Below are 10,046 nucleotides of genomic sequence, written 5' to 3'. Positions count from 1 at the left end.
GCCGTGCAAAATTTTGTGATGAAAATCTAAGCCCTTGGATGCATGAAATGGACAACAGCTGTAAACCAATTAATTACGTAGGAGTTATATGGTGCATTTGAATCTTTGTAAACTTCTCCTGATTGAGCTGATCCAACGTTTTTTATTAAATGCGAAGAAAATTATCAAAACAAACGGTCAAGATCATTTATTTGATAACTAATAGGAGAACTCACATGAAATTACCCACACTAGATCATTTATTTCATCCTGCAGTCCTAACCCTAAAACAAAACTTAAAGAATCAAGACTCTTCAATCTTCACTTTTCAGATCAAAACTCACTCTCTCGGTAGCCGCTTCATCTTCAGATCAAAACTCTCTCTATCTCTTTCAAGCTTTCAGTTCAAAACCCAGATCGAAACACAGTTCCACACGGTTTCACGATCTTGTAAACCGCTTGCCTCTGTCGTGCTCAAGGTAAGCTCTTCTCTCTATCTCTTTCTTTTTCATCTCAATTTTTGCTTGATTGTTATAGATTTTGTTTGTGATAAGTTTGGGTAAAAGTTTGAATTTTGTTTGATTGTTATAGATTTTGAGCCATGGGTTTCAAATAATAGAAAAGTTTTGAAGAAAGTTGCAGAAACTATATATATGCTACTGTTCATCGTGATAATATGGTTTCAAATAATCAACTTTTTTATTATTTTAATTTTGTTTGATTGTTTGATTGCTCAAACAATATTCGTCTCTCTATTTTTGTTTGGTTATCTAAATTTTCGTGTTATGTAAATTATCTAATTTTTCGGGTTATGTAAGTCTATACTTTATTTTTATTTATATTTATGCAATTTATGTCATTTTGTATTTCAGGTTCAGTCAAGGTTTGAGGTGGACATAAAGGAGCTTCCTGAGGAAATTGATACGTCAACCTACAGTAAGATATCTCTTTCTATTCAGATCTCTTTCTCTATCTCATATTTTTTGGATTGAATCATTTCTTTCTCTTCAGATCGAAACCCTCTCTCGGCAGCTGCTTAAACTCTAAAACAGCTCAAGGTAAATTCCTCTCTCTTGTCTCTTTCTTTTTCGTCTCGCTCTCCTCTCATCTCTGCCTCTCCTTACTTTATTGTGATATATTTTGTTTGTTTGTGCTTATAAATATCATGTTTACATCTTTATGCTATTGATTTGAGATTACTTGTGATACACTGATTTGAGATTACTTGACATCTTAAGTGATAAAGCTGAGTTAAAAACATTTAACACTTCTATTTTTTCATTGAATGCAGTGTGGTGTTGGCAGGCTGGCAGCTGGAGGCTAGGTTGTAGTTTGTAGTCTCTTTAGATGAATTTTGCCTTTTGATCATTTCACTCATTTAAGTCATTTGTAATTTCTGCAATTTCATTTGTAATTTAATTCTTCAATTTGATTCGTAATTCTGGTTGTAATTTTGTTTGTCATTTAATTTGTTTTCTTCCATTTGAAGTTGATTGTAATTTGGAAGGCCTAATTTCATGTTTTTATAATTTCTGCAATAAGCAAATTTTTATTTTTAGGTTTTCCCATGAATTATGGCTCTGTTATAACTTATAAATATAATTGTCCTGAATTTGACCTGATTTAGTGGATCTTAGATGATTTATAATTGACTTTTGGAATCTTAATATCTTATAAGATTCAGTGTTGAATTTTAATTGTTTTAGGGAATATTAATCTTAACGAGCCTTAAACGAGCCAAGCTGCTTGTTTAAGGCTCAAACGAGCTTTTAACCGAGCTCGAGCTCGGGCTTGAGCTCGGTATCACATGGTTTTAATTTTTTTATCTAACCCGAGCTCGAGCCGAGTCGAGCCAATCGAGGGCTCGACTCGGCTCGAGAGTGCCCTTTCACGGTCCCGAACTCGATCCCGAGTGTGTCACATTCCTTAATGAGCCGATCTTGAGCCAGGGGTTTCAAGCTCGGCTCGAGCTCGGGATCGGCTCGTTTATTTGTGTTCCTAAATGAGCCAAGCCGAGTTTGCTAATACCCGGCTCGGCTCGGCTCATTTACAGGCCTAGTTCTTTGTAGGCGGTAAAGTAAAGAGGCAACGCCGTCAGATCATATCAATCATCAATGGATACATTTTTTAGGCCGTTCGTTTAAATCATGAAAAAAATAAAAATAAATAAGGAATTTTAAATAATAATAATAAAACAAAAAAGAATGATTAATTAGATTTTCAATAATTAATTTGGAGTGGATAGTTTGGCTACTTGAAGAGCCCTTTTCTTCCCAAAGTAGTAATATTTTGGGAGAAAAACTGTATTTTCCCTTATTTCTAGTCTGTTAACAGTTGTTGGGACTTGGGATTTAGTTAATTGCGCAAGAATAAACCTGATCTTGAAAGTTTTCCTTTGCATCTCTGAAGTGTAATCCAAACAGGACCACCATGCTTTCTAGTGGACATCATTGAGTCACAAGTTTCTCAATATCTTCTTCTTTCTTTTTTTCTTTTTTCTTTTTTATTTTTTTATTTTTTATTTTTTTATGATGGGGATACTTGTAAGGCCCACAAACACAAGGCACTTTCGTTGAGTATTACGGGCCTCATACAATATGGCCCAAATCGATAGCTTGTGTTAAATTAATGGGCCTTCCTGCCAACACATAGGCCTTCATGGAACCCTTCAGGCCGCTAACAATAAAACCCACTTGGCGGCCAGGCCAGTCTGCTAGAGCTTCAATAAGCTGGTTGGTTCCATAGCTGAACTTCTACTTCTAGCCTCTAGGTGGAATCATTGGAATGAGGCTAAAGCAACTTGGTCTTCCTGGGGCGACTCAAGGAGCTCGAAGAATCCATCAAAGCCAGGAAAATCTTAGCTTAGTAATGGCAAACAATTTCGGACCTAATTTTTCGAAGAATACGGCCTGCATAAGCAAAAGTTGGTAAGTTCTTTCTGACGTGCACGGCGACCACATTTTCAAACTCAAAATCTATTGTTTTTACCTTCAAAAATATCATTTTTCTCTCGTAGCCTATTTTATTTTCTTGGACGTTACAGAAAATCTAGTAGTATGTTGAATAAGCCAATTTTGGTTTTCAAGCTCAATCATTGCTTAGAGTTGATTAGTGTTTATAGCTTGTAATTCTTATTATTAGGGGGGTTGGAGAAGACCTTGTACGGAAATTTGTGTTAGGAACTTGATGAAATTCAAAGTTGGAGATTTAAAATGAAATCATAGATAGGATAAGAAACACTTAAGGAAAAAATTAAAGGAGAAGTTGGAAAAAATGGATTTGTAGGCCCAGAATGTTTCTTTTGTTGTTGGAGTTTCAACCAAATTGGTTTTCTACTCAAATTTGGATAACTCTCTAGCCGCCTTTTCAATTCATATTCAGAATGAATTTGAAATTCTTCTCCTACTTTGATTAAAACTCTGTCAAATAATTCTACACTTACTCCGATCCCACTTTTTTACACAATTTTTTCACATTTAAGTAGCTCTTAAATCGCATTTTAGAGCAGGCGCACGGTGTGAATAGAGAGCAAGAAAAAGACTTTAGTGCAAGATAGAGTCAAAAAGCTTCATTTTTTTGTCATGTCTTGTTATGTCCCACGGTACTATGTGAATAAGAGAAAGATTTCTCTTACTTTTCTTTTTTGATTCGGATGTATGGAAGTTTTGAGTTTGAGTTTGAAATCAACATGTAGGAAAGTTATAGTGATCGAAGACTTTATGTGTTTGGATATATCATTGACGACACAATTGATAATTTAAATGGGACATTGATAATAGTTCAGTAAACAGATTTTGATGACATTTTTAATAATTTATTCTTGATCTTTGGAAAGAGATTGTAGGGGAGTTAGATATCCAAATTCTGTAAATAAAGTGGTATATTTATAAATTTAGTTACATCTTTTCAATAAATATGGTGATTATTCTCAAGAGGTACATTTTCATTGTAAACATGTGTCTTTTCATGAATGCCTATCTTTCCACGAATATGTCTTTTACTAAACACATTTTCATGAACATGTATCTTAATTTCTATAAGCATGTGTCTTTTCAATTTTCATGAATGGATACCTTCCAATGAAGTGGTTAAAATACCTCCATACCTATTGATTAATAGACACCTTCTTCTTCTTTTTTGGTAAATACCTCACTCCAATAAACAAACCCAAAGCGAGAAAAGCAGTATTGAAAATGCAAATGAAAAAACCAAATACCAAACAAGAAATGGGTATGTTAATGACTCCAAAAATGTCAATAATGTCCTAATCCTCTATGCCTTAGACAAAAGCTAAGGAATGGTTGTATAAAGCAGCATAGACATGCAACATATATAATAGAAAGAGGGTATGTGCAATCCTATCTATACCTATTGATTAATAGACACCTTCATTCAAAATAAATAACCATTTAATTTTCACCCCTCGATTTCAAATATCACACCTTTTATATCAAATTACATATCCTTTAATCTAATAATGACAGTTAGATTGCACAACATTTTCTTTTCTCTTTCCCACGTACGTTTGACTCATCTATTTCAAGACTAATTAACACCTTCCATAAAAGAAAAAGAAACATTCCTCAAATTAAAATTAAATATAAATGATTAATTAATTTTGAAAAGTTTTCCAACACTTCACACTTTGTCGGGTAGCCTGGGAAATATGTCTGTCATTGAAACAAACAACTTACAGAAATTTGAATGTACGTACAGCTTGAGAGGATTCTTTTACACCAAAGAAGGACGAAGGTTTACAAAAAAACAAAAGAAGGACGAAGGTTTTAATTGAGTTCTGACACAAGAAATGTTATATACTTTTTATATAATATATAAATAATTTTGATGTGACATTGATGTGATGTGATTTGACATAATCATCTTATAACATATGATGAATAAAAATAAATTTCTTCTTAAAAATTCACACCATGTCAGTTTGAATAAATAAAAAATAGATACTCTCTCGTAATTTTGATGTTTTAATGATTGTTAATATTTTTATCTTGAAAGGCCAAAAAACAAAGACAAACATAGCCAATGAGGTCATGATGTATATGTCTTGTTTCCTCCATGATCGTCAAAGGAGCTACAAATGAGTTTGATTTCGTTGTAACAAGCTAAGGGAGAAAAGTTCAACTTTTTTTTGTTTTTTGTTTTCTAATCAAATTAATACCATTTTATTAGAACTAACATTTGACTTGTATTTATTTATTGGTAAGGAAAATAAATACAAAATACTAACTAACCAGGTCATTTATATATATTTATTGTTCGTGCATGGTTATTAGATACGTAATAACTGCTGTCTTATCTTTCATAAAGCAAAAAAATTAATTACTTTTCCAGAGGTGGAAATTATAAAATCTACAAAATCTAGGGACAATTAATGTTTTTAAATTTATTTCATAAGTAATGTGACACCCCACGCGCCTACACTTATATATATATACCATTTGGGACACGACAAAAGCTGCAAGAAAATACATATAGAAACCAATTAAGCAGATTTTGTGCCGTTGGAATGGCTACCACAAAACCACTGTTATCCGACCTTGTTGCCGACAAAACCCATATTCCGTCGAACTACATCCGACCGACATACGATCGTCCAAATCTTCACGAGGTTGAATCGTTTGATGGTACCATTCCTCTCATCGATCTTCAAGATCTGGATGGTCCTAACCGCTCTGATATAATCCAGCAGATAGGCCTTGCCTGCCGAAACTATGGTTTCTTCCAGGTAATTATATATATATACTCAGTAGCTTTTCTATATATATCATAATTTTTTTTTTTTCTTTTACGTAGGCAAAAAACCATGGAATTCCAGAAGCAGTGATCGACAACATGTTACGTGTATCAAGGGAGTTTTTCCATTTGCCGGAAAGTGAGAGGTTACAGAGTTACTCCGATGATCCAATGAAGACGACGAGGCTTTCTACTAGTTTCAACGTTAGAACTGAACAGGTGTCCAGCTGGAGGGATTACTTAAGACTCCATTGCCACCCTCTAGAGAAGTACATGCAGGAATGGCCTACCAACCCTCCATCATTTAGGTATTACGGAATTTAAGATTCCGTTTGTTTCTACCTAAAATATTTAAAAAAAACGTTTTATTATAACTGTACTATAGTAAAACCGAAAGACGAGAATTTTTAGTTTTCGTAAATAGTTATATTACTTTCTCGCAGTCCATTTTTTGTCGCTACTGAAAATTGCCGGTTGTCATTAACTTTCCTTACGAACTAAAGATCGAAAAATGTTTTCTACTAAAAACAAACATATAGCCTTGTTGAGAAATCTAATTAATTCATTTTGTTGTAAACAACCGCGTTTGTTTGTCAATTGTCAGAGAAGACGTTGGCGAGTATTGTAGAAATACAAGAAGGCTAGCACTAAGACTGCTGGAAGCAATATCAGAAAGCTTGGGGCTGGAAAAGGATTACATAGATAAGGCTCTGGGAAAGCATGGGCAGCACATGGCCATCAACTACTATCCGACATGTCCACAACCAGACTTAACCTTCGGATTACCTGGCCATGCCGATCCTAATGTCATCACCATGCTCCTCCAGGATGACGTGCCAGGATTGCAGGTCCTCAAAAATGGCAAGTGGGTCGCCGTCAATCCCATTCCATATACCTATATTGTCAATATCGGTGATCAAATACAGGTAACAAACTTACAGGTAACAAACTATATATATATATATATATATCTTTCAATGCATTGTTTTTCTCTTTCGGGTGTCGGTGTGTGATCACTGTCACCCATTGATGAGCGTTTCTAGAACAAAGACCTGGCTCATCACAAGCTTTTTGTCGAAACTAGTGGTCAAGATAAAGTCATAAAACTAGAAGGGCATCCTCTTTATTACAAGATTTATTAGATTGCATATAGATTCCCTGCACTTATGCCATGTAAACATGCTTCTTTCCCTCTCTATGCTGAACGTATTGCCATATTAGCATGCTCTCTCTCTCTCTCTCTTTTGTTTTTTTTTTTTAAATAAATAATTAGTCCCCCGGGGGAGGAAGAAGAGATTCTATAAGTTCAAGTTTTTGGGATAAGTAATAAATTAATATTATATTATATTAAAGATTATCAAGTTAAATCAAATAATTACCATTTATCCTAACTTATAAGCATCTCCATCCGAACTCAATAGGCAAATTACTTATTGTAGCTAAATTGGACTATTATGAGCTATTTTGTGTCCGACAAAATAGCTACTTTGACATTTTTTTTTTTTTAGTACGAACAATAAGAGCATCTTTAGCAGGAGTAATCAAAATAATTACTGAAAAAATACAATTTTGTATTTTAGCTACTTATTTGTCTATACATGCTTTAACGGATTCTCTATTTTACTCTATATTTTCTTTAAATATTCTTTTGTGTGGGAGGAATGGGAGGAAGTGTGAACGAAAGAGAAGAGAGTAAAAGAAAGGAAGAGAAAAAGAAAATAATAAACAAAGTTTTTAGTGTGAACATATTGTTCATGGTAACATAATAACTATTATGCCGAAGAGAAAAAAAAAGGTTAATGTCAAATTTGACTATTACGAAAGAAAAAAAAAAAAAATTCTTCCCTATTCACTATTTACATTACAAACGTTTTTATTATTATTATTCCCCTCTCTCTCTCTCTCCCTTATTTCTTTCACACAAAAGAATATTTTTTTAAAAAAATAGAGTAAAATAGAGAATTTATTAGAGTGTGTATAAAAAAATTAGTAGCTAAAGTATAAGTGTGTACTTTTTCAGTAACTATTTTGGCTACATCTTCCGGAGATGCTCTAAAAAATTATAAATTTAATCATTCAAATTAATATTCTAACACTCTTTCTTAAGAAACTCATGTGTGAATGACAGAGACAATTGTTCAAATTTAGAGCATTTGCTTTAATATGATGTTTCATTATTAGTTATCCCAAAAATTTAACTTATTGATTTAAATTAATATTTTAACATATATTTTACAATTTAGTACTTCCTTTCAAATAAAATATTTTATGTTTTGGAACATTATAGGAGAAGTGTTAAATATATTAAATTAATTATTATTTATTTCAAAACCTTAGATCAATCGAATTTATAAATTATTATAGATCCAAGGTTGTGATAATCTAATTAATAATATGTGAAAGTCCTTTTTCAAATCACCCTGATATGAATTTCCGATGTGGGTATGAATCAATACAACTACTGAATGATGTAAGGTTTTGTCATGTGTTGTTGGCGCCATTTTCAATGATCAAGATTTGACCGCCGTTGATTCGAATTCCGGTCAATTACTAATTAGGTCGCAGCTGTTTTCTTTCTATTTTTCCAACCTAGTGTGCGGCGGCTATAATTGAAACTATACCCTTATCTTAACATATTTTTTGTTTTTTTGTTTGAAAAATAATTTTGATGTGAAATCAAAGTGAAAATTATTTTGTATTTTTAAAAGTGTTTTGTGTTTAAAATATTTGTTAGTATTTTGAAAATAAAAAAAAAAACAAATAAAAATTTGACAAATGTAACCATTTATTTATCACAAATTATTGGGGTTCCTATTAATTAATCCTACCAAATGCTGCACTACTTTTTACTCACTTAAATTAAACCCTCTGAAAATTAACAACAAATGGGCAACTAGTACTGATGCTATTGGTTCATATATATATATATATACACGTATGAATGCTGCAGGTACTGAGCAATGATCGGTACAAGAGCGTGCTCCATCGAGCGGTGGTGAACTGTGAGAAGGAGAGGATCTCCATCCCAACGTTCTATTGCCCATCTCCTGATGCCGTGATAGGACCAGCGCCACAGCTGATTGACGGCGCCGATCACCCCGCCCTCTACACAAGCTTTGCATATGCTGAATACTACCAAAAGTTCTGGAACCGGGGCCTCAATGCTCAAACCTGCTTGGACATGTTTAAAACCACCCTTCAATCTTGATCATCATGCCACGCTAGCTAGCTAGCTACTGCATGCATGTGCGCGCGTTTTAACGGTAAAAATAAAAATAAAAATACAAAAAACACTCATCAGTGTAGTACTACTTGTGTCTATGTCATGTGTCAATAATATATTGCTATTATTGTCGTTGGTTTGCACTAAATTTCCTCTTATTGCTATATATATTGACTTAATTCCTTGTGAATGGGTACTTCATGATCAGAATTGGGCAAAATTAGCAGATTAGGGTGTGTTGGAGCATATGGGTAAACAGAATTGATTAAAACAGAGTTGCAGAGCCTACATCCTGTCTCAAACAGTTTAGCATGAGAGACGTATCAAACTGAAGTAAACAGAATATGCAACCCCACTTCTTAAATTGCCTAAATTTTTATATTATTTATTTGTGTGTAGGCCTTGACCTTTTGTTCATTGTGTCCCAATAGGTGGTCTTGCACCAATTATGGTGCGTTTGAAATTGCGATTTCTTAAGAATAATTTGTGTTTTAAAAGATATCTTAAAATGTAAGGCGTTTGACATTACAATTTAAAAAACGCTTAATCTAAAATAGGAAAAAAAAAAAACAAATATGCGATTTCTATGAACATGCTAGCGGTGCTTATTTGAAAAAGCATGAATTTAAACTGAAATCATAATTTCGCATAACAAATATTTAATAACAAAACATTTTAACATATTTTACCAAATGCTTTTGCGATGCGATTTCAAAAACGCAATTTTTAAAATTGAACTTATTAAAATCGCAATTCTCAACAGACCCTTAGTCTATACGTTATTTAATTTGAAAGGTACCTTATTTTTAGAAAACGTTTGTCTTTCTCTACGTACTAAACATAATTAAGCACATGTTAAAACATGGTATATATATATATATGTAAAGTAGTCATGACGATCTAAATCCTTGGGTGAAAGTATCTTTTTTGATGATGGGATTCTTTTGATTAAATAAATCTCACTTTCTTGTTCTTGATATAAACCCTTTTGAATGACATTCACGTGGTCAAAGAGGACAATCTAATTAACCTTTAAAATACTGGCATACTACTGGTGTCTGGTAGAGTGTTTGAAAACCAAAACCAGGATTTT

The 10,046-nt window shown here is 33.1% G+C and overlaps 1 protein-coding gene and 1 long non-coding RNA gene across 2 annotated transcripts; both read left to right on the top strand.

Moving 5' to 3' along the window:
- The first annotated feature begins 309 nt into the window (after positions 1-309).
- Positions 310-1,483, top strand: LOC148584811 (uncharacterized). The gene is made up of 4 exons (XR_015912612.1): positions 310-458; positions 852-915; positions 991-1,037; positions 1,271-1,483. It is a non-coding gene; the product is annotated as an uncharacterized LOC148584811 (long non-coding RNA).
- A 3,981-nt stretch (positions 1,484-5,464) lies between these two features.
- On the top strand, positions 5,465-9,085 carry LOC132188370 (protein DMR6-LIKE OXYGENASE 1). The gene is made up of 4 exons (XM_059602798.2): positions 5,465-5,722; positions 5,791-6,038; positions 6,335-6,656; positions 8,681-9,085. The coding sequence occupies exons 1-4, from the start codon at positions 5,504-5,506 to the stop codon at positions 8,936-8,938; spliced, it is 1,047 nt and encodes a 348-aa protein (XP_059458781.2). The 5' UTR covers positions 5,465-5,503; the 3' UTR covers positions 8,939-9,085.
- The last annotated feature ends 961 nt before the right edge of the window (positions 9,086-10,046 follow it).

The sequence above is a fragment of the Corylus avellana genome, chromosome 6 (genome assembly GCF_965113065.1).
Source record: "Corylus avellana chromosome 6, dhCorAvel1.hap1.2, whole genome shotgun sequence".
Classification (NCBI taxonomy): Eukaryota; Viridiplantae; Streptophyta; class Magnoliopsida; order Fagales; family Betulaceae; genus Corylus; species Corylus avellana.
The sequence above is the reverse complement of the archived record's forward strand: the minus strand, read 5'-3'. Positions and strand labels throughout refer to the sequence as shown.

Bases quoted from the DNA above. Each gene is read 5' to 3' on its own strand.
- LOC132188370 (XM_059602798.2), top strand. From the start codon at position 5,504: ATGGCTACCACAAAACCACTGTTATCCGACCTTGTTGCCGACAAAACC. The intron at 5,723-5,790 runs GTAATTATATAT...TCTTTTACGTAG, and splicing joins GAAACTATGGTTTCTTCCAG to GCAAAAAACCATGGAATTCC. The intron at 6,039-6,334 runs GTATTACGGAAT...GTCAATTGTCAG, and splicing joins ACCAACCCTCCATCATTTAG to AGAAGACGTTGGCGAGTATT.